General features: G+C 50.3%; 2 protein-coding genes and 2 long non-coding RNA genes across 14 annotated transcripts in view; 3 read left to right on the top strand and 1 right to left on the bottom strand.

Annotated features, from left to right (window-relative positions):
* ATP5MC1 (ATP synthase membrane subunit c locus 1) overlaps window positions 1-23,081 on the top strand; it is a 253,514-nt gene that overhangs the window by 92,502 nt on the left and 137,931 nt on the right. The gene's annotated exons all lie outside the window — the stretch shown is intronic.
* On the bottom strand, window positions 1,820-22,583 carry HOXB3 (homeobox B3). 11 transcript variants are annotated; one of them, XM_062626511.1, is made up of 6 exons: window positions 16,534-16,847; window positions 11,327-11,389; window positions 8,864-8,953; window positions 7,923-8,162; window positions 5,217-5,770; window positions 1,820-4,184 (listed from the first exon to the last, which is right to left on the bottom strand). In XM_062626511.1, exons 5-6 carry the CDS (start codon window positions 5,650-5,652, stop codon window positions 3,418-3,420), a joined length of 1,203 nt encoding a protein of 400 aa, XP_062482495.1. In that variant the 5' UTR covers window positions 5,653-5,770; window positions 7,923-8,162; window positions 8,864-8,953; window positions 11,327-11,389; window positions 16,534-16,847; the 3' UTR covers window positions 1,820-3,417. The 11 variants fall into 11 exon arrangements, with proteins under 11 accessions (XP_062482495.1, XP_062482492.1, XP_062482499.1 ...); XM_062626508.1 differs by lacking the exons at window positions 7,923-8,162; window positions 8,864-8,953 and adding an exon at window positions 15,917-16,007 and having other exon boundaries at window positions 16,534-16,846; XM_062626515.1 differs by lacking the exon at window positions 16,534-16,847 and having other exon boundaries at window positions 7,923-8,005; window positions 11,327-11,941.
* LOC134167654 (uncharacterized) lies at window positions 9,984-12,244 on the top strand. The gene is made up of 2 exons (XR_009966243.1): window positions 9,984-11,303; window positions 11,937-12,244. It is a non-coding gene; the product is annotated as an uncharacterized LOC134167654 (long non-coding RNA).
* On the top strand, window positions 20,229-21,870 carry LOC134167655 (uncharacterized). Its single transcript, XR_009966244.1, has 3 exons — window positions 20,229-20,365; window positions 20,833-21,013; window positions 21,745-21,870. It is a non-coding gene; the product is annotated as an uncharacterized LOC134167655 (long non-coding RNA).

Genomic DNA, 23,081 nt, shown 5'->3' on the forward strand with positions numbered 1-23,081 from the left:
TCCCGCAGCCCCCACTCGCGCAGGGAGAAGCCTGGAAACTTTTGTCAGCTGAAGCATCCGTGTGGGTGGTGAAGGCTCCTGAGAGACACAATAAATGCAAAGCTGGAGCGCAGCTTAGCAAAAGGAGGGGGAATCACATAAAAAAAGCATTTACAAAACGCAGCTCGATTAAAGGCAGAATTTCCCTACATTTCTGTGAACGCGGTTATTGAAACAGGCGTCAGCGTGCTCATCCCCGGCACCATTTACTGATGGGAAAGCGAATAGTTGCGTCTCCGATCGCTTCTTGCTCGGGTGGGTTAAAGCGGCGGTTTGGGAGGCTCGGCTTTGCCCTGAGGCTGATGGTTCCCCACTTTTGAGGGGACAACGTGGAGCTGAGGTGCGGTTCGGGGTGCTGAAAGGAGCTCAACCCCGCCACTCCCAACTGCTTTGGCTGACGGTAAAATGCAAGGAAAAAAGAAAAGAGGGGAAGAAAAAAAGGAGCCTCTTGGGTAAAGAGGGATTTTTCCCACGCACCACGCGGAGGCACGAAACAAAACTCCCTGCTCCAGGGGAAATAGGAAGAAACGCGCAGGGTTAGCGAAGGACAGAGAAAGGCGGTAGCTGGAACAGAGGCTGGCTGCTGGTCCCGATTTTAGCTCATTCCTGGCAATCCCAGCAACATGGCGACGGGGATGAGAGACAAGAAAATGCGTTCAGAGAGAGGGAGGTGGGGGGAAAGCCACGGACAAACTCGAGCCTAAACCAGGCCCTTGTCCTTTGAGCCGAGCCCGAGAGGAGCCCCCACGGGTTCCTGCTCCGAGCTGCCGCTGTCCCCGAGCGGGGATGGTCCCTATATGAATGGGCACAGCCCGGGAGGGAAAGGAACCCTGTCCCTTTTATTATAATCATTAACCTGGAACTTCTTTCATTAAGAGATGGAAAGAAGCACGGGATCATTTCTCAATTCCTCACTAGACCTGTCCACAGGCTGGCCCTGGCTGCGCACACAGGGTATAGAACACACACAAGCATCCTCCTTGTTCTACAGCCCAGCTCTTTTTATCGGTACCTTTTCCAGCCTTTTTATTTTCCCGGCAGCAACCCACATTCCCCTCTGCTTCCCTCGGGGGGACCTCCCCCTCATCCTGGTCCTCAGCGAGCAGTTCACCCCTTCCAGAACCATCATAAAAACTTTTATTGCCCCTTCGCTCTTTTAACGTAAGTTTTCTTGGGGCTTTAGAGCATAAAAGGCAAATTATTCACGGTATTATCCCATCTGCTTCTGCTGCTGGTGGAGGGGCAGAATCCCTTTTGCTCCCACTGATAACGTAACATTTGGTAGCGGGCTTTTTTTCTCCCCTTTAATAGCAATTGCAAAGGCGTGTGTTAGTACAGGGGGGTGGAGAGGCTGTCGGTGTGCGTGCGTGTGTACATACGTGTGCATGTGTCTACGCGCTTGTGCGCACATGTGCGTGTATTTCAATAGCTCTGAATCCTAACCGGGAATGGGATTTCAAGGGCCCCGCATGGGAACTCTGCGCCCTTTATCTTGCGTTTTCTGTCATTAATCCTTTTTCCTTTGTTTTCATTTGCGGCCCAATGGCAGCCCGGCCCCGGCACCACGTGACCCTCTTTGTGGCCGCGGGAGCGGGCCGGGCCGCGCAGGGACCGCGCAGGGACCGCGCAAGGGCCACGCTTAGCTCAGACCCTCGGGTTCTCACCCCAGGAGGGGACCCGGAGCCAGGACCGCTGCCCAGACCCCATCCTCGCCTTCTCCTCGCTGTTTTCACATCCACGTGGTTCCTTTTCTCCTTTAAATCCCAGCGAGAGGACGAGATAAAATTGATAACAGAAAGTTTATTCAAGAATTGTTCAACAGACAACCCTTAGCAAGGAAACAAAATAACTACTGTAAGAACAAAGAAAGAGCTCGGAAGAGGCGGGGTGAGGTGGGAGGGAGGGATTAGCTATAGTTCTAATTCAGGACTATACAATTACAGGCTGGTTCTGCTCTCATGCCTCCAGTAGAACTAATTACATTATTCATAAGTACGAAGGTAACATAAAACTACTGGTCTTCCTAAATTACAATAACTAAAATAAGCTTGTTGTACAATGACAAGGAAACACAATGTCCTTTAGAACAAGTAAATACTAAAAAAGTACAATTTGATTCCTTCTTTTTTTTTGTTTGTTTTTCTTTTTTTTTTTCCTCATATAAATACGTAATATTGTGGATAAATAATACCAAAAAAAAGGAAAATATTTTAAACTGGCTATAACCAATAAATATATATGAATGTTCACCAGAACACACACCTATTGAAGGGCATCTCGACTGAGTTGGACGAAAGCCCTTCAAAGTTGTTTTTATACCCATTATATGTAAACTCTAAGTGCAACAAAGATGTCCAGACAAGAAAGCATTAGCAAATACTAGAGATCCATTCACTTCTGCTTCGATGGGAGGACATTCCATTTGTTCAAATATACCCTGTTTTCACGTAAGGTCAAGAGAAGAGGAGGAAAGAAGTGTAGGACTTCTGAGTCTTAAGATTGCTTTTCTGTTTAGGAACCCTAAGAAAAATACCCCCAAACAAAAACAAACCCAACACTGTTGAACAGAGACTTCATGTCATCTAGAGGCAAAGGTGGGAAAATATTCAGACCTGTCAACTCTTTCTTCCTCTCTTTGGACTGCTGTTATTGTTGGGGGGTTGAGGCATTTCAAAACCCTTGTTTCCCGAACCTTTTGCAATACTTAGACCTCCCTTATTCTAATTTGATGCTGATTATTGTTATTATTGAGAGGGGAGGCAGGGGCTGGAGGGGAAGAGCATGAATCCCAGGCGTTGGCAGGTTTGTATATTTGCAGTTTATGTGGTGACTGGTGGGAAGTTACTCGGTGCCCTTCCTCATCGGGCTGGGAAGGAAAAGCACGAGGTTCCTCTTGAGGAGTCAAGAAGAGGGTAGTTTTCTTGTGAATCTCTCTTGATTGCATATCTATACACTTGTGCATGTTGATGCAGATGCAGAGACATCAACCATAAAGACCTGACTCCTGACCATTCTCCTTTCCAATGTCCAAAAATTATCAATGACGATCTATGCTTGGATTGGAAATGAAGGACGTTGCTGCTTGAAATTGGCTAGATTCCCATAAAACTACCCTACATCCACTTCAGAAGCATTTGTGCTGAAACACAGGAGGTATATCTCTTCAGAGAGAGAGCTACTGAAATGCTTGGAAATTGTGCCTAATAAACCCAGCGATAATAATAACAAGCACAACAAGCTAGTAGAAGTTGCCCTGTCAAAGAAAGAAAGAAAATAGCTCAACACAAATGTTCCTGAAGCCGATTCCACCCTCTTCCCCTCTCCCATGCCCCATGGTGGGGTCCCATCCACTTTGCCTGAGCCTGCCCCTGCTCCCTATCACAGGTGGGTCAACTTGGGCGCCTCTTGGATTCTGCCCTGAGAAGAAGCGTGGTGCGTGGAAAGGTCTGTGTAGGTGGGGTGGGTCTCACATGGTCCGTGGTGCTGGCTCGGGGGCATCTGGGGAGGCCCATTGTAGTCCATGTTGGTGGCCTGGGGATGTGGCAGGTGATTGAGGCCATAAAGGGATGGGCCAGAGGTGGGCATAGAATCCACATAGTTACCTCCAACATAGACGGGGCTTCCCTGCATATTGGGTGTCCCGTAGGCCACCCCGTTCCCTTGTAAGACATGGGGGTCATACTCGGGGGCCGTGTTGGCGTATTTCTGTTGGGAGGGGCAGCCTTTGATGGGGTTTTGGTAGTTAGTTGACATGGCATAGGCATTTTGGTGGGGTTTATTGAAGGAAGGTGGCGAGGGGGCATCATAGTTACTGCTCATGGTGTGCAAGGCATTCATAAATCCAGCAGAGGACTGCATGGGCTGGGGCGGGCTGCCGGTGGGGGAAGGCCCTCCAGAAGAAGACCCCATGCCTTTTGACTTCTGATCTTTCTTGTACTTCATCCTTCTGTTCTGGAACCAGATCTTGATCTGCCTCTCGCTGAGGTTCAGCAGGTTGGCCATCTCCACGCGGCGGGGCCGGCACAGGTAGCGGTTGAAGTGGAATTCCTTCTCCAGCTCCACCAGCTGAGCACTGGTGTAGGCTGTGCGGGCTCTCTTGGAGGCCGAGGAGCCTGGAGGGCTTTTCTCGCTGCTGCAGGTTTCTGCTGGCCACAAAATGAAATCAAAGATAATTACTTACATGCAGCAATTGAATGCATCGTTTCTTAATAAATCCTGGAACAGGCACAAGAGTTCAAACCCCCCCCCCTTCCATCACCCTTTCGCATTAGCCTGCACTCCATAATCATGTCATTTATTAAGAGTTCTGTTCTCCAAAGCTGCCCCTGGTTTATGAAAATTTGATCATGTCATGGAGAAAAGGATTCCAGGGCCATTTATTTAGGAGTCGATTATTTCCAACAGATAATTTGGAGAAAATAATATTTGGCAGGGGGGCAGTGACTGCAAAGCCCATTAATACTAACACGGGGCAGTGTGGAGAGGAATTGTGTTTGCTAGGTGCAAATGCGCACACACACATCTTGTGTATGTCTTGCAGTTGAGTAACCCAAATATTTGCATGAACGCCCTTAAAAGATGGCGTTTGTACCTACCTTTCTCTGAGATAAGCATGTATAAACCACATAAATTATACTCATGTAGAGCGAAGTGCGTGCAGCAAAGCTCAGATGAATTTGTTGCTCAAAACAGTGATATTTCTCTACTGATTGTTTTCCCTCTCGTGTTAGAGATGCACATGAATGCATGCAAAATACACACATGTTTGTGCTCATGCCCTATACACGCACACATACACTGAGGGCATCATGTTTACTGCTGTGTCTAGGGGCAGGAAGGTGGGAAGAGAACAAGCACTCTGCTTTATCATCACTGGGCCAAGCAGTGGGTGGACATTTCCATGTATCTGTCCGTACACAGTCAGACATCGGCGGTGTACAACTGCTGGTTGTATCTCCCTGCAGTGCTCTGGATGTGTTGAAAATGAACCAAGTGTGCACAGTCAGTGCTGCAGGGCAAGCCAAGGCTCTCCTGGCCTGACCAGGGCATGTGGCTGGCAGTTTTGGGATCATGCCCAACACCGGGATCCTCACTGGATCCTCTCCCCTCCCTCCAAACCAGACCACTGCACCCAGTGGCTGTGTCCCCTCACTGTTTAGGAAAGCAGAGCCATATACCTGTGCTAGGGGAGCTGGTTTTCTGTTTGGAGTTTTGCCTGGATTCTTTCATCCAGGGGAAAATCTGCTTGGTGAGACTGGCGTTTGCACTGAGGTTGGCTTTGCTGGGGGCACTTTTACTGCTCCCAGACTGGTTATTGCTGCTGTTACTGGTGCTGTTGGTGGCAGGGTTTGGGGGCGGCGAGATGGGGGGAGGCGGGTGGTGCTCCTGGGGCAAACTTGGACGCATGCAGCTTCCATTCAGGTCTTTACTTTTTGCATGCGGGGTTGTGTTGCCAAGAGACTGGAGGGAGCAGGCGGACCTCTGGTAGTCGCTCTCCATGTGAGAGGCCGGCTGGAAGGACTGCTGGGCACCCTCGTAGCCGAAGCCATTGGCACTCCCATAGGAGTAACCCCCAAAGAGCGTGGAGCTGTCGTAGTACGTTGTCTTCTGCATCTCTGGGACTCCCCAAAATGATTTTTCCAGCTACCAGGGTCTTGACACCCCTATGGCAGAACATTGGCACCCCAAGGCCACGTGACAGGCCGTTTCCAGCTGTCTATTGGAAGCTGACCTGAAAGGTTAGGAGAAAACACACAATAATAGTACCCAGCCTATGAATCCATCTTGGAGCCTGAAAGGCCCATGACATGAATAGGGTCCCGCCGAACAGGCCGAACAGATGCTTTGAGCAGATTTTGTCCTGTGCGCAGCCTAAGGAGGCTCAACAAATGTTACTGTGCAGGAGTGCTGAGCTCATTTTGGAGGGTAGTTTTCCTACTTGGTTGCTTCCTTGCTTGCACCCTTTTTTCCCTGGGAGAATAGCCCCCAGGATGTGTGACTACACACATGCTCTACGAGTACACGTGGTTTCCGCTGTATACATCTATTTACTTCTCTATTTCTCTATATACATATATGCACACACACCATGCTTACACATGCACTCCCATCTAAATGTGTGTGTGTGTATGCATATAGTATCGTGCACATCCACACGTCCATGTTCAGAGAGCACCCACGTTAATGTAAATCTGAGAGTACAGAATGGATAATTGCTGGCTCCAAGCATGAAAGGAATGAAGTCTTGCTTTCTTACCCCTGACCTATTCAAATCAGCCATTCACACAGAGAAAAACCAGCAAGGCCTTATAACATCAGAAATTAAAAGTCTGCTAAGTTGATTGCAGGGCCTCAAACTGAAACCAGCAAATAGTCTGGTTTAAACTGAAACCAGTTTTAAACTGAAACCAGCAAATAGTCACTATGTTTTCTGCAGGTAACGGGTGTCCTGACACAGTTGGCTTCATTTGCTGTTTACACAGGAACTCACAAATGTCTTTGGAATTCAGTGCAAATATTTCAAGCAGATTTAAACGGGGCATGAATTCAAGAATGTGCCTCCTTTGGCCTGTTTGATAGCCTCCCCCTCTCTGGCAGCACAGGTTGTATTTAGAAAACACAGCCCTTCAGCGCCTGCTCTGCTTTGTGCTCATCCGTCCTAACCCGGAGCTGCCGTTGGTAAGATGCGATTCCAAAACCAGTTTAATTGCTGTTGGGTTTGGGGTTTTTCTTTTTTCTTTTCCCTTGGAAAACAGACACATCACCAGGCCATTTGCTCCTAACTTTCCTCCCTTTGATTTTGTATTGTTCCTCCCTCCCTCAGTCTAAGCTCAAAAGTCTAAAAAACCCCAGTCCAAAGCCTCAAATTACAAAATGAAACCTTCCTTTTTGCTTCCTCGCCCTTTTCATTTTCTTGATCTTTTCCTCTGTCTTTTCTCAAAGCATAAACTTTCCTTGACCATAAAGACAGAGTGGAAATACCCTTGGAAATATGAAAACTATCTTGCCCTGGAAACAAGCCGATGTGTGAGGCTCAGTCAGCAGCTCACATATTTTACAAAGGCAGAGGCTTCTCCCCGCAGCTCAGAGCTGCGAGGAACCCCCGTGCATTCTGTTTGGAAATTGATACCCACTGTATATTTAATTCTATCTCTTGTATATTTAATTTTATCGGGGCTCTTTCATTCTCTAAAATAAAATAGAATAAACTCAGTGGAGATAAAGCCTGATGCGATATTTCTAAGTACCGGGGTTTAACAGAAGCCACAGCTTGACAATAAATAACATCTTTTTTTCCCCTTCCCTGACTGCTCTGTTCTTCTGTCATGTCATATGAAACCTCCGTGTACTTCCCTCACAGTCTCCGAAGATGTGGCCACGGAGGAGCTGCTTTGCTTTTCTGCACGGATTCAATCCTTTCTGCATTCCCAGATCCGTGTAGTGTCTTCCACGGAGATGCATTATTGTCTAGCGAGGGGACGGGGAGTTACTCGCGTTTGTTTTCCTCGCCATGATAAATATGTCTTATTAAAAAGTAGACTGCACTCCCCGAGCTCGAGCTGGGAATGAATTAAGCAACAGCAGCGCCTTTCTTATGAATAGCTTCGCTGAAAATATCTACGAGGCCAGAGGTGGGAATTTCTCCAAGGCCCTTCCTGTCTGGCATAGGTTTGTTAAAAAAAAAACACCAAATCCCAACCAAACCGAGCCGAGAGGCTGAGCTAAAGCAGCTAAAAATAACAGCGACGATAGCTGGGGTTTTTGTTGTCTTTTTTTTTTTTTTTTGGTGTGTGGTGGGTTTTTTTTTTCATGTCCATAAAATAAATTTACAACCCCCTTCGCCCAAAAGCTCGCTCGTGGCTTCCACAGCTTTGCTTTTGTACCTCATCTCTCAGCGCCTCGCAAATGCCGCTCATTTATCTTCGCCGGGGACGGCGCGATCCTAATTATTTACTCCAAGGAATTGCTTAAAAAAAAAAAAGCACATCTCAGGCAGAATAATAAATATTCGATTATCTCCTGGTGCGGTTAAAGCCGGGTGGGATCCGCGCTGCCGCTTTTCCTCACGCTCCAAGTTTCACTTTTGCGAGCGGTAGCGTTTAACGCAAACTCTTTGCCGGCAACTTCGGAGTGCGAGGGTTTGGAGGCGATAAAAAAAAAAACCAAACCAAACCAAATCAAAAGACGAGAAAAGAGGAGAAAAAGAAGAAAAATCGAAGGGAAGGTGCGAGAGGGCTGCGGGGAGGAGGATGCTCAGGAGGCAAAATCCGGCGGTCGAAGGCAAAAGGGAAGAGGAGTCCGAGGCAGAGGCATTCTGGTGTTAACGCCATCCCCTCCATGTTGGAACCCCCAAATTCACAACCTGCCTGTGCTGAGGAGGAAGAGCAGCGCCTTTCCCCTCCCCCGCCCCCTCCCAAGGTACATTTCCCAGCGCCAGCGAAACCAGGCAGAGCCCCGCTTTTCATTTCAATTATTATTAATAATAAATATTCCAAACATGCCCCTAACAATAGGGCGGCTGCTCAGGAAGAGCTCAGACCCCAGCCCCTGCCTTGGCGCTGGATATGCCTGCAAAATAGAGACACATTCCTAAAATTTCCCTCTTCCCTCCCCCACAACCGAGCTTCACCCCAGCCAGAACTCCCCAGTTGTAAAGCGGGGGGGAAAAGGGCCCTGGATGAGGGCTGCGAAGGAGCCTCTGCGTGGAAGGAAGCTTAAAGCTTGTGAACTCTTCTTGAACCGAGATTGGAGTCATATGGTCATAAATCATTGGGACATATACTCCGCCATTCACAAAGTGATAGCCTATTTGAGTCCGGCTTACCTTAGTCTCTGACGAGCAAAGCACAGGCAGACATAATATATTTTCACATCCAGCATCCACGCAATCAATAAGCAAGGAATGACCCCCTTCCTTTAAAAGCGTTAAAGGAATATACGAGCGAGAGAGGAACAAAATCCAGCATATGCATGTATATATGGATAAAAAAAAAAGCCCAAACAGAGGGGGAGGGGGCTCAGCCAGTGGAGCTTTCGGTTACGACAGCTCAAATTGTCTCTCTGTCTCCGTTTGGGAAGAGAAGGGGAGGGGGGGGAATAAAAAAATCAAGATGCTTTCCAGCTTCCAAGATGTGCTGAGGGCTTTGAATGGCCAGACCCTGAGATTCGAGTTGCCCTATAGCTGGTACGCGCTGCTCACTGATAACAATGGCCTCTGCTTTCCACAGCAAAGGGGAAGAAGGGAAAGGAGAAGGGGAAAAAAAAAAGAAAGAAAGAAAAGCTGAACACAACCACCCCCACCCCCCCTCTTTTAACTATGCAATGCTTGGCTGGGATTAAAATAATAACGCAAAGAATCCAGGCTACAGAAGGAGGGGAAAAGGGGGGATAAAGCCGGGGGGGGGGGGGGGGGGGGGCTGTTTTTAAACCCCAAGATTTGGTTTGGATTGCCGGGAAGAGCCAAGGAGCCTCCCGAACAGCGTCACTAGTGAAGAACGATGCTAATGGCAGCGGCGGTGACCGGCGGCCTGGGCGCGGGCGCGGACCTGGCCGCGGCTTCACGTGCTCCCCAGTTAGGCGTCGATTCATGCTAATAACATAATCATAGCATGTCCCCCCCCTCCACTCCCCCCCCCGCTGTGTCCCCCCGATCCCTCGGTGGCGTTTAGCCGCGAACCCCCCGAACCCCCTTTTCTGGGGATCGAGGGGGGGGACACATGGACGGAAGCCTCGGGAGCCGTGGGTTGCAAGGGAGGGGGAGAAAAGGGGGAACCGCTCGTGTTGCTGCAACTCCGAGGCCCCGCGTAACTTCGGCGTTAACTTTGCGCGTCCCCGCGTCTTGGGGGCTCCCCCCGGCTTCCGCCAGGGTGGAGGTGTGGGGTTTATGGGGGGGGGGGGAAGGGGGGTGTCGGGGCTCAAACTACCCCCGGGGGAGGCCAGAGCAGCGAGGTGTTGAGCCATAAAGATGATTATTATTGCTATTATTTAATAAGGCCGTTGCTGCCAGCGAGGCGCTGCCGCCACAGGAGATTTACGCGTTCCCCGTTCCCACGCGGCTGCGAGAGCAGAAACTCGCGTTTTGGGGAAAGCCCGTGATGAGGAGGAGCTGCGAGGGGGGAGGAAGGCGGGGAGGAATGGAGGTGTCTGCACTTTCCTTTCTTTATTTTTGTTCTTTTCTTCTTTAAGTGCTACTTTTGTTCCCCATCGCAGTTCTCTCCCCTCCTTTAATTCTGGCGCTCGCTCCTTTGGCTTAAGTGCTGACGGGGGGGAATTTACAATTAGCAAAGCAGGAAAAAGTGGGATCACAAAAGGCTCCTCGGACCTCGCCGCGAAGGGACGGCCCGTCGGGGGCGGGGGGGGGGTTGGTTTGGGGGTTTTTGTGTCTGTGTGTGCACCTTTAAGCTGAGAACTCCAGGAAGAAAAAGAAGCGTGCCCCAGGAAACACTTGACTTTTGAGAGGACTTACTCGAGGGTTTCTAGGTGATGGATAAAGTCCTGCTCCACGGACCGCGGTGTTTCCAGCTATTGTTCTGCTGGGAGGGAGCTTTCCACCGGCGGACACCATTATTTTTCCCCCTATTTAAACTTTTCATGAACTACTCCAACATAAATCTTCTCCTTCAAGCCAATTCTTACTCTGGAGCCCCGGCGCTGACATTTCAGGGAAGGAAGGATGAAAACCAGTAGTGGACTATTCTTTTAAAGACTTCTCAGTAGGTAAAATACTCTCTAGGTTTCTGAATCTGGATCTCCACTGACTAACTGGGAGTGCCCAAACAACCAGAAGTCCCTCCAATACTGGAGATAATTCCTCTGAAGTGCGAAACCGTGCTTTAATTTTAACTGGCAGCCAAAAAAAAACCACCTTTTAGAAGGTCTTTGCACGTTTAGATGTTGAGCTCCTGCAAGCGCAGTTTTTAGGCTCCCTTTGGCATCTTTGCTTTGGTTGCAGCTTATTTTTCTTTAAGATGTAACTCCCTCGCCCTCATCCCGAAATCAGCAGCAAATGTTGCAATCTGCCTGGATTTCCCTTCAAAGGGAGTACAGGAAATATCTTCAATTTAAAACACTCCCTCGAAGTTACGCTCATAAATCACAAGTTTAAGGACAAGCCAGTAGCAAAATGAAAATAGTCCGGTGAATTCCAGGGCAGCCCTGCTTATCCTGGCGGTGGGGGAGAGGGACGGGACTGGATGGGACAGGAGGGGGATTCACTTTGGGTGCCCTCAGAGAAGGAATGAAGGGAGACACAGAGACACGCACAGGTTGGATATTGAGCCAAACTCACCGGTTGTGGAACGTCTGGTCCAGCAAAGCCGAGGCAGTGGCGGGCTTTGGGAAAGGAGGAGAGCTGGGGAGGGGGAAGGAGAGAAAACAAAGTATGAAACTTCGGTGAGAAACGAGGGGCTTCATCATCCAGAGGAACCTTTGCGTGGAAAAGGGGAGAAGACGGGCTCTGGTGAACAAAAGCCCCAGCAGTTCCTCTGGCATTATCACCCACCCCAGTCACCGGCATTTCCAGGACCCGATATCCTCATCCCGGCACCAGGGTTATTTCGGTAAACCCCTGCGCTCCCTCCGGTCCTTCCTCGCCCTTTACAACCCCCCGAAGGAAACGCTTCTCCCGCTCTGGGGTTCGCGTGTGATGGAAGCGTTTGGTGTGGACCAGGGGCGGTTTGCTTACGGCTGGTGGTGAACTCCAGATGCCATTTCAAATATATATACATTGGGAAGGGTTTGGGTTAAATTCTGGTGATATTTTCAGGGTTAAATGCGTTTAAGAGATTAAATATCTGCAGTTAAATAGCTCTGGGTTCAACATCAATGTAACAGTAGAGAAAATAGAAGAGGCAGCAAAGCCTGAAAGATACAGAATGGGGGTTTTGGTGTTTCTTGAGTGTGGTGGAGGGATCGCCACGAAGGGAGGGGGGAGGATGGAGACGCGCTGCAGTGTACGAGGCCAGAGGGGCAGTGATTCGGTATCAGAATTAACGGTTTGGAGACGTAAATATCTTGAAAGCCACGCCGAGATTTATGGCCACAACTTTGGCACGAAGGATTCGGGAAGGAAGAAAGAAAAGGAGAAAGACAAAACAATCTAATTTAACAATATTTTCGTTTAGGGAAACATTCCAATGCCTTAATAATCCCGTTTCCGTTCTGTATGTTGATGTTACTAATCTCGAATAAAAATGTTCCCCTCACACCCCTATTCTGCTCGTGACCACATCCCCGAGTCCATAAATCCTCCGCTGATGCTTCGTGACCTGCTCTGCTCGGCGGCCTAAAGCTGGAGGTTTTATTACTGTTATTATTACATGGGCTCACAGTTTAGTACCCAGCTCTGGCAATATTCCACTTACATCCCAGCCCTCCCTGGGCTTTTCGGTTCCCTCTGTAGAGCACGCACAGAGGTTTGGAAAGAGGGGAAAAGGAAAAAGAAGGAAAGGAAAAGCTTTTTCTGCGCTGTGAGCTCAGGCTGTTTTCAGCAAGTTCCGGGCAGGGAGGAAGAGGAGAAGAGGGCAGGGAAGAGGTGGGAAAGAGAGGGAAAACGGCGTTTATTTGGAAGTGGATGCAGGAGGGATGAGGCAAAAAGAGAAACAAATAAACAACCCCGGAGAAGCTGGAATCAACAACGGCTCCAGCGCGGAGGGCGGGGGGGGGGGAGTTGGTGGTTTCTTTGTTTTTCATATATTCCCTGGCAGCGCAGGCAAGAGAAGGGATGGAGCGAGGGTGTTCCCCCCCGCCTCCACTCCCCCGTGTTCTTTGTTTTGATTTGGGGGCTTTTCTCTGTTCATTTTCTCTTGGAGGCGGCGCAAGTCCCGCCCGGCCCCTGCTCCGCACCCGCGGATGCTCCGCGGGGCCGCTCCTCCTCCCTCGGCTCTTTATTTAGTCTGAAGGGAAGGAGTTTGGGTTTTCCCATTCCCCAGACACTGAGCCCGAGGGCGGGCAGAGTTCCGAGCAGGAGGCGAGAGCTATGGAGGGTGCAGGACCTCCTGAAACCTCGAACAGAAGCCAGCCCGGATAAGAAATCAAACTGAAACTGAGCGAGCGCTGGCTTTGCCTTGACAGATTAGACCTTTTTCTCCCCCTGACCTTTGCTTAGACGAGCAATAACTCACCAGGTTAATGATCAATCAGCGGAAGTGCTTTGGAATTGTCTCCAAAAAAGCAAAAACAAAACCCAAAACCAAATCAAGCCAGAGGCCCTTGAGGCTCCCCCCCGCCCCGCAGCGCCCCCGCTCCCATGGGTCCACCTCTCCTTGCTCCCACGGGGTGCGGTGGGGTTGGGGGGTACGGGAGGGCTCGTGGGGACACCAGTTTGGGGGATGAGCGTGTTGCAAACAGCTCTTTGGGGGGCAGCGCACCGGAGACGGGCTGGGAACCGGGAATCACCGTCGCCACTTTTCTTCTCTCTCTTCTCCCTCCTCCCTCCCAAATGCCAAAATAATGGCTTGAATTATGCGCCCACGTGACTGGGACACGTCAACCTTTTGCCTATTTTCCCCAGAATTGGGAAATTCCCGGCTTCCCCCTCCGGTCCCGCTAATTCCACCATCAGCAAATTCCCTGGAGCTCCCTGGCAGGAGGTGCCCCCGCTCCCGGGGGCTGCCCGGCCCTTGGGGGGCTCTGGGTGCCTTCTCCTTTGATTTTTTCCTACCAGTTTTCCTTTTTATCTTTTAACCTGGAGGCGAACAATCGCTATAGGTGAGGAAAGAGACCGGCAGCACCCACCGCTCCCGCAGCCTCAGCATCCAGCCCCACGGCAAAGACGACGGAAACGGAGGGGGAAAGTAACGGGTCTGGGGGAGCAGGAAAAACCGAGAAGGGCTTCTCAGCCTCCCCGAGGCCCCGAGGATGGGCTTCTCCCTCCACGGCGACTCGCCTGGCCCCTAAGATGAGGTTCCTCGGGGGCTTCCCGTTTATTCCCACTCCGTTCCCCCTTCCCCCCCTCCAAAAAAATCACCAATATATAAGAAAGAGAAGGAGAAAATGGGGATTTGGAGCTTTTCTCCCATTGCCTTTCCTTAGCCTCCCGCAGGACCAGGTACCACGCTCCCATCGTGGCCATTTCTATGAGAAAAGGAAGGAATTCGGTTGTTTTGTTTTTTACAGGGATACTCGCCTCATTCCTGGCCCCGGCTGACGCTGGAGAAGAAGCTGGGCATGGGGAAGAAGGGACCTGGGAGAAGGAACGAGCTCCATTGTGCCTGCTTCCTTCTGAGAATGCAGAAAGACTAACAAATTCTGAAGAGGAACTCGCCGGAGAGGGAGAAAGAAGCGGTGGCAAGGAATTCTATTTCTCTACTGTGGGATGCTCACGAGGAATATTTATGGTCTGTAGGGAAGCGCGTGGATCCCACGGAGTCCTGCATCCTCCCTGACGCCTCCCTGCACACCCCCCCCCAAAACACCGGCGCACCCCGAGGTGCTGCCCCTTGCTATAACCCCTCGGGAGCTGCAGGCTGCTCCCAACGCCACCTCCTCACCCCCATCAAAGGGCTCCCACCCACCCCGGGTTAATTTTTAATGGGGCGGGAAAGTTTGGGGAACGGCAATGTTTAACGCAGGAGAGGGCACGGAGGTGAAAGAGGGGGTTTGAAGTCCTATTTCAGTCCGAGCTTTTACCACGGCTGCGAGTGCTGCGGGGCCGAGCTGGGACACACGGATTTTGGGCAGAGATATCCCCGCTCTGCGCCCACCAAAGCACTGGGCAGAGGGAATAACCCGCCTAGGGGAGTACTCTGATTAATATCACAGAGAAACCAAACTATTCCTTGCTCTTTTCTCCCACATCTCGGTGCTGCCGGATTCACTCACAAAGCAAATCTGAGCCGCCCCCCCCCCCAACAACGAGCTGAGAATAAGTCGCTTTTTAGGAAGAATGAGAGAAAAGAAAACTAGGAAGAAAAATACCCCCACCATCCCCCTAAAATCCGCTGTCCCAAAAGAGCAGAAGTGAGAAGAGCACAACCCTATAGATCTATACGGTTACATTTCAGAAAGTGTCCATTAATATCAATTTACTTCAATGAAAACTTTGCTTCTTCATGAAGTTGATGATTTATGATAAAATCAATTAAATTACGGTCACTCAGGGCCTGCGGTTTCTTCTCAGATTTCATTCGCCAACAGATCAAGCGGTTGGTAAAAACACCCAACTTTAGCTGGAGGCGAGTAAAGAGAAATCTGGAGCTGAGGAAATTTAATGCAAAGCAATTTTCAGGAGGGAAAAAAATAGGGCAAAAACAACAACAAAAAGGAAAAGAATAAAATAAAGAAGCTGTCTGTGTAGCTGAGCTCCTGCTCTGCCAATATCGCAGCTCGCCTCGGGAAATATCAGCCACTGAGTCAAAACTTTCCCAGTTTCCCAATCTAAGAGAGTATTTTTAGACCTGGCAACTTGTCCCGAGGATGAAGTTATGATGTCGCTCTAAAGGGAGAGGAACCAAGGGAGAACAGAGCACGATTATGTATGTATTTAAAGCGGAAAAAAAAAACCAACTTTCCAGATTTAACCCCATTTCTCGTGTTTCTTTTTTTTTTTTTTTTTCCTGCATACAAACGATTCTCCTGTCTCGCTCTTAAAATACCCATCGGGGGTTCACCGGGCAGGATGGAGGGGGAGCAGCCACAACCGAACAGCACAAACCGATAGTAAATAACGCATCCGAGATTCCCACGCGTAATCTCACCCCCCCCCCCCCGCCCATCCTCTTCGATCCCAGACACCGCATTTGAGCGGAATGACCCATTTTGGATGCCATTCTTTCCCTATCCCCAACCCAAGCAAACATCGAACCTCTTTAAACCCCTGATATTTTCATGCTCGGACACCCCAGAAGCCGCCTCTTTAATATGGAAGTCTCCTTCTTACCCATTGCGGTCAAACGCACGGCTCGGCTAAAAGGAACAGCAGCTCAATGAACCAGATGTTTGTTGGTCACATCTGGCCACTCCACCCAGACCTGGGGAGGGAAAACCCGCTATGGACATACACAGAGCTTGGGAAAGCTTCTTTTCGGGGTGGGGGGGAGGGCTTTCTGTTTTAGAAGCCCCTGTAATGAGGGTCTGCTTCAAGTAAACAAAAAACTTGGTAGGGCCATAAATCACCATCACAAACATTCTTCAGTTTAACACCCGCGTTTCCAATGGGCTTTTGTAGTTTCTTTTTCAAACAAGAGAGAGGTGCTAAACCTTTACCAAATGCGTCCCAGACAAACTTCGCAAGGAATCACACCCTCGGACAGAAGCGGATTGCGGCCGGTCCCCGTTATGGACCCTGCGAGGTCTTTTTTTGCTCATCCCCAGCTCTCCCGCTCCCGAAGCATCAGTCTTAATTTGTGAGCGGCAGAAAGTCAGCTACAGCTCGCGGAGAGCGGGGGAGAAGCCTGTCAAAGCTCTCGGAGCAATTCATTACATCTCAGAGCGCCGGAGAAGGGAGGAAAGGCAGAGCAGCACCATTCCTTTATTTATTTGTTTGGAACTCCTTACCTGTGAGACTGTCCGACCCAGGACTTCAAGAAGAAGGAGCGAAGCCGGATCGGATGGGGCGAGTTCGCAACTGGAGCAGGCAAATTAAGGAGAAGCAACTACTTTATTGCACCCCGGAGGAAGGATCTTGCTGACGGCTTTCCCGGACGATTTGGAATTTAGTTTCCCTAAAGATGCTTTGGTTTTTGAATTATTTCTCTTTTTTTTTTTTTTTTTTTACTCCCTCGATTCAAAAGGAACGGACTTGACCTGGAGAAAAATAGAAACTCCTCCGAAACAGCTTTAAGGATTGCAAGGATGCTGCCCCCCTTTGCAGAGATACCGAGCTGAGCGGGGTGGGATGGGGGTGCCGGGAGGGGGGGGCGAGAGCACGTTCCCTTTAGGAAAAAGAAAAGGAAAGGCGCCCCCAAAAACCTCCCCCACTCCTGACTCCTTCGTATCTCTCTGGAAAGCTGTTTCTCTTTATAAAGACTTAAAATGTTGCAAGACGGTTGTAATACTGAGTGACAAGGGGTGCTGGAGAGAAGGGAACCAAATGGATTCTGGTTTTCAGAGCCAGTAGGAATTGGCCAGCCTTCAATGTCAGGATTCAAAATTGATTCCATATGTCTCGGCCGGGGAAAGGGGAAAAAATGAAGGATAGAAAGAAGGAAAGAGAGGGAAAGAAAGGGGGGGAATAGAAGTTGTGCAAAGCTCATCGGGTTTAATACTTTTTCTCGCTCCCACCCTTCCCAGCAATACCCTGCCATTAAATCTTGCCCTTTTCCAAGGAATAGTTTGCACTCTCGCGTTTGAAGCGCAGGGAGTGTTGAGGTACCAGTAGCAACAAACCAGATCCTGGGAGTTATTTTTAGACTTGGCTTTTCTGTAGCTGACCTCAGCGCGAGGAGAGGAAATCTGGATCTGCGTGCTGGCGAAAGTGCGCAGCGTGCCACGGCTCCCCAGAACCGGGGGGAACGGGAAGATGCAAACCCTCCCCTCCTAAAAACCACCACCACCAGCATCATCATCACCCCACGGCGCCCAGCACCCGGGCAGGTGATGGGCTCGTAGAGTCCGGGTAAGGTGGTGGGAAAGGGGTTCAGGGAGGGGGGACCCGGTTCCTCTCCCAGTCCCCCCTCAGCACAGAGGCTGTGGTTTGAGGCTCCCCATCGACTTCACCGGGACATGCTCGGAAAGAATTTGACCCGAAGTTTTTGAGGCTTCTCTCCTGACCTCTCAATACCGCTGCCAATAAAGCATCGATATATTTCGTACGGACTCGGACATCAAAAGGAGACGAAATAGCAACGAGTGGGGATTTCTCCTTAACCCCTCCCCTTGTATCTACGCTAAAATAAGGAGTCAAATCTCCACCATTGCCTCTGATTTATAGCCTCCCTTTTCAGCTGGGATGGTTACGGGCAGGGAAGTGTTGAAATGTGGTTGTCGCCTTTTATTTCTTTCGCCTCCTCCCTCTTCCCCACTAAAAATAAAAAAGAGATAAAACTTCAAAGAAAACAGTCCCCGTTTCCAGACTTTTGCTTATTTAACTGAAAAGCAACCGAGCTCTTCCCTTTTGTCCTGGCTGCTCATGGCTCGGGGTCGTTTCCTTATGAAATAGGAAAACGAAGCACAATAGGCTCCAGGTCCCCGGGTCTCGGCGACGGTTTCGGGGTGACACCGGGGGACAGGGGCGGGCTGAAGCCCCTTCCCGGGGGAAACGCACCCACAAAAAGAAAAGGATGGGGGGGGAGCTGCTGCCAGGCCCTGCCCCTGCGCCCTCTCCGCTCCTCAGCCCCAGGTTTCCGCGTTATCCCCTTTATTGCTCCCCTTCCCGGCCTTGCAGCTCTCGCCCTCAGCAATGCTTTGATCTGAAATAACTCTCTCCTCCCGCCTGCAATAAATTATGAATTAAGGTGCTGTTGACTCATATTTACAACGTTAATAGCTTCCTCTTTGGGAAAAGATAGGGGATGTCTGGCCGAGAGGGGAAGGGAGGGATATTTCTTTGGGGATGAGATGTGCTAAACACGGATTCGTAGCGCCTATAGCCCAGAGACTTCTGACGAGATGCCAGGCAAGGAGAAAGGCTTATTGCACACAAACTAATGAAATCGAACCTGCTTGAGTGACTTGAAATAGCTTATTGCCTCCTCCCGACTCTTGGACGTTGTTTCTGCTATTTGTAACTCTAAGGTACAATAGCTGGTTTCTCGAAAAGAGCCCCCCCAAACCTCGGTTTCAAAGAGTTTCAAACATGGTAAGGAGCTATTCGCTCATTATTTGTAGCGAGGCTGGGAGAGCAGCGGCGGCGGGGCTGCGCGGAAGATGCGCAGATGCGCAGAGGATGCTCAGGGCAAGGGCTTCTGCTCCGGAATCCCCCTCGCAGCTCTGGCCAAAACCAAACCCCTTCCCTCGAGTGATCGCTAACCCCAGAGGGGAGAAACTTGTGTTTTGGGGAGGATGAAGCTGGTGCCCCCCCCCAAGACCCAGTCCTGCATGAAGGGAAGTTTTGCATCATCTAAGGGTCCCCCGACCCATGTTTCCCCCCCGCCGCCCAGCCGCCGGCCAGGGACAGAGCAGGATGGGGAACATTCTGCCTTCTCCTAGCCAGGCCTCAGGTATCCTCCAGGACCTGGGGTCCCCTCCGAGGTTGGAGGCTCTTGTCCCAAGTTTTGGGGTCCTATCTCTGTCATGGGGTGACCTGCTGGGTCTGGGTCTCCTAAGGGAGCTCTGGAGCTATTATCCAGTAGCTGAGCTTCTGTTCTGGCTCTGAGCCTCATAACGAGTCTGAAAGTCTTCTCAGGGGTCCTATTTCTGGTGCGGAGCCCCAGCCCGGGGCCGAGCCCCCCTCCAGGGCTGGGCCAGCAGATCTCGGGGTCGGGGCAGCATCCCCAGCACGGAGGTTCGGCCAGAGCGACCCGGCGGCCCTCGGCCACCCCATCTCCTCCTGACATCTGCTTATTAAAGCGCGACACTCGCACAAAGGCGTCTGGACCGGGGATAAATAGAGCCCCGAGTATTGATTTAAAGGGGACTGCCGGCCGGGGCGGGGGCTGCGGGGCGGCTCCTCCGCACCGAGCCCGCAGCCGCCCCCCGCCAAGGGCCGATTTCTCACGCTCAACATCCCAAATAGACAGAAAACAAAAAAAAAATTAGGAATGCCATCACATAAAACAAACCAGCACCGAACAAAATAAAGGGGGTGAAGAAAAAGAGGGAAGAAGGGGGGGTCTGCATCCATTTGAAGCCGACAACCTAAATTAATACTGGGCTTGACAGAGAATGATGCTGTATTTCTGGCTCCGTCACCGTCCCTGGATCTCCCTTAATATTTAATGAAAGTCGCTGAGTTCCTCTAATTTTGCTACATAAAGGTTTACACTGGCAGACAGAGTAAAATATCCCCGCTCGGGCGGTGTGAGACTTGGCTGCGAGCAGAGGGGAGGAAAGAGAAAGGAAGGGGGAAAAAGCAGGGAATCCTCATTCGAGAATCCGGTGCTAACATTTAATCTTTGCTCCTGTTGTCAGTTTTATTGACTCCTCGCATGCTGGAGCTTGTAAAATATTTAAAAACGCGATCTCCCACTTCCTCTTTCCCTTTCAACACTCCCGGGTAGGACCAATTTGGTCCAGTTTGGAGACGGGAGGGGAGGGCAGTGGTGACTCCCGACCTCCCCTTTGCCGTGGAGGATGCGCTCCCCGAGCTGACAGGAGAGCAGGTACCGATGCCTCCCGTTCGGGACACACCATCTCGTCCCCAAAACACTTCAGCTTCGCTACCTTAGTGGCCTGAAAGGGATTCCCCTAGTAGAGCTCTGCTGTGTTTTGCACAGGAATCGCTCTGAAGGTAACAGCTGAGGGCCAGGTTACGCTACTATTTAAGCTTATTTCTGTGCTCTTTCTCCTCGGAGCTCTGCTTTTCTTAAGATAAATAACAGGCCCGGGCTGCTAGAGAATTCCTGAGAGCACCTTCTCCAGCTCTCATCATAAGAGCTCTATTCTCTGCCTCTCCATCCATCACCATCCTAGCCCGAGCAAGCCACGCGAAGTCACCCTCCTACTCCAAAAGCACAACGAGATACCGGCGAGGAGCTTATGCCCCTTTCTGCTGTTGTCTGTGGGTCAACCCCTCTGGGCTGGGTCCCTCGGCAGCGCCTCACTTCCCATAGCCCCCCTTTGTTCTGCCTTTGGTGGGCAAAGTCCCCTTCCCGCCTGGGACCAAATCCGCGCCTCTCCGAGGCAGCGACCTCCCAGCGGTAAGCTCTGGTTTGGTCTTGGTTTAAAATGATTCTTAACTAGTTTGTTGCATTTCAGACCGGTTTCGGTGCCTGGTTTAAAAAGAAGCATCTCCAGCAATTGCCTAAAGCAACCTGTGCCTGTTCTCCAGCGAGGAGTCCTGCCGGGGAACGGGGAGAGGGAAGTTGAGAGAAAATGAGTTATCGTTCAGAAAGAGATGTTGCAGCACAGGACTCCGAGCTGTGATTTTGATATTAAGGTCGTGCTTTTTTACTGGGTTTATATGGCAATGAGGCGTTCCCGGTTTCCCAAATTTATACAAATCTCTCCTTAATTGGTAATCACAGACTCTGTAATTTAAGACCCCCAGCTCCAGAGCTTTCATATTAGCTGCTGATCTATTACAGTAAATCGCCTGAAATCATCAACTCCAGGGAGTGGGGCAGAGAGAGATCCTCGCTCTAAAATATCATCGCTTGCACATCATTTTCACTCCAGAAATGATTTATCTTGGCCACCACTCTAAACAACACAACTCTCTCACAAACACACACACAATGGCAGCCGCGCTGCTGCTGACATGTTTATTGTAATAAATCAAGAAAGGGGGATGAGGGGGAAAAAAAAGGGAGGTTGCGAGGAGAGAGAGGGAGAGAGGGGAATATTCCTAAAAATATCAATGAAATGCCTCGATGGGTATAAACATCCATAGCGCCATGTGAAGAGAAATGGGAGGAAATGAAGACGGCGATTTGTCACATTTTACGACAATAACATTAATAACAAACAATAAATTTACATGGACATATAGACACGCTCGGAATTGGGAAGCCCCTGCTACTTACAATAATCCAGCCCTCGGCGTGGCTTCGTGGGTCCTGAGAATTGTTTTATTGCAGCCTCCTCTCCCTCTCTCCTCCTCTCCCCCTCTTTCTCTCTCTCCCTCTCGCTCTTTCTCTCCCTCTTTTTTTTTACCCCCCCTCCCCTCAGCTCTAGGCTTGTTTTTTAAAGGACAGTTGAATTTCACGTCAGACACAAGGAGTCCATGGCTGCGATTTTCCTGACGAATACATATCTATTCTGCAAGCTCGGCATTAATTATTTAATGAATCACGTGATGGGAAGGGGGAAGGGGGTCTCGCAGTTTCATACTCAAAGGACCACTGTGACCTTCCACCGGAACAGTAGTGTTTGAAAGAAGTTTCCAACTGAACGAAGCTTTTCGAGGTGAACAGAGCCCCCCCTTTCCCCTTTCCCCCCTCTTCCTCAGGGCTGCTCCCCAAAGCCGGGCACTGCGGTGAGAGGCCGTGCAGGGGCACCCACCTCAACCCCCTGCCCTGCCCAAGGGCACGCGTTTAGCTTTATCCCCCCATCTTAAAAGCCCTTAAACCCTTCCCTACACATTGCCTGCAGCTTGGCTTTGCTGGACCTTGCTTCTGCTAAACCACATCGTGCTTTTTTTCCTTTCTATTTTTATTTCCCCTCTCTCCACGCTGTGATTTTCATGGCAGGCTTGTACTGAATAGCACAACTGTTTTAGAGTCTAAACCAGCTGAGAATATTTATACTCCTGGTTTGCAAGAGCTCAGCCCTCCCTTTCAGGCCTTTTCTCCCCGCTGCTGTTATTGTTTGGCCAGCCTTTATTGCATTAAAAAAATAAAATCAAATCAAATTTGGACTCTGAGGAGAGCTGCCAAGTACAAGGATCCTGGAAAGGGGGAAAAAAAGGAAGAAGAATGAGCAACAAAGGGAAGCGGCTTGGAAAGGCCTCGGAGTCCACGGAGGGAGCCCACCACCCAAGAGAAGATAGGGAAAGGAGCCTGAAAGCCTCAGGAGCGCGTCCTAGAGCAGAGAACCACAGGGCAGAGCCCCCCCCCAGCAGCACACCAGCACCCCTTCAAGCCCATTGGGGTGCTAAACGGGGAATGGACCCCTCCGCCCTCCACGGGTAAAGCCTGGAGGGAGCTCGCCTTAACATCAACGTAAATCTGAAAAGCCTAAAAGCGGTTTTAGTCCCCCTTTAAGCCAAGCTTAAGGTGCTTTGTGGGGGAGGCTCTGGGCTGCCCCCGGCCAGGAAGGAGCGAGCAGGGAAGCGCTTCATTTTCGAAAGCCCTCGATTATTTCGGAATCGATTTTATCGAGTGAAAGTCGTTGTTGGAAGAGAGACGCTTGGTCAAGGGTGTGTGTGTGTGTGGTGGAAATCCGATTCAAAGGGGGTTCTCTCGCTGGGGGAAGGGATCCCCAAGAGGAAGAAAACCTTGGGGGGGGGGGGGATATTTTGGAACTTCAGCCCAAGTCAGAAGCCGTAACTTTCGCTTCACACAACC

The sequence above is a fragment of the Pezoporus occidentalis genome, unplaced genomic scaffold, assembly GCF_034315485.1.
Source record: "Pezoporus occidentalis ecotype Australia unplaced genomic scaffold, CSIRO_AGI_Poc_V1 ctg293, whole genome shotgun sequence".
In the NCBI taxonomy this organism is placed as follows: Eukaryota; Metazoa; Chordata; class Aves; order Psittaciformes; family Psittacidae; genus Pezoporus; species Pezoporus occidentalis.

Coding starts and splice junctions, on each gene's coding strand:
- HOXB3 (XM_062626509.1), bottom strand. CDS start 5,652: ATGCAGAAGACAACGTACTACGACAGCTCCACGCTCTTTGGGGGTTAC. Junction 4,185..5,216: donor AACCAGCTCCCCTAGCACAG/GTATATGGCTCT, acceptor TTTTGTGGCCAG/CAGAAACCTGCAGCAGCGAG.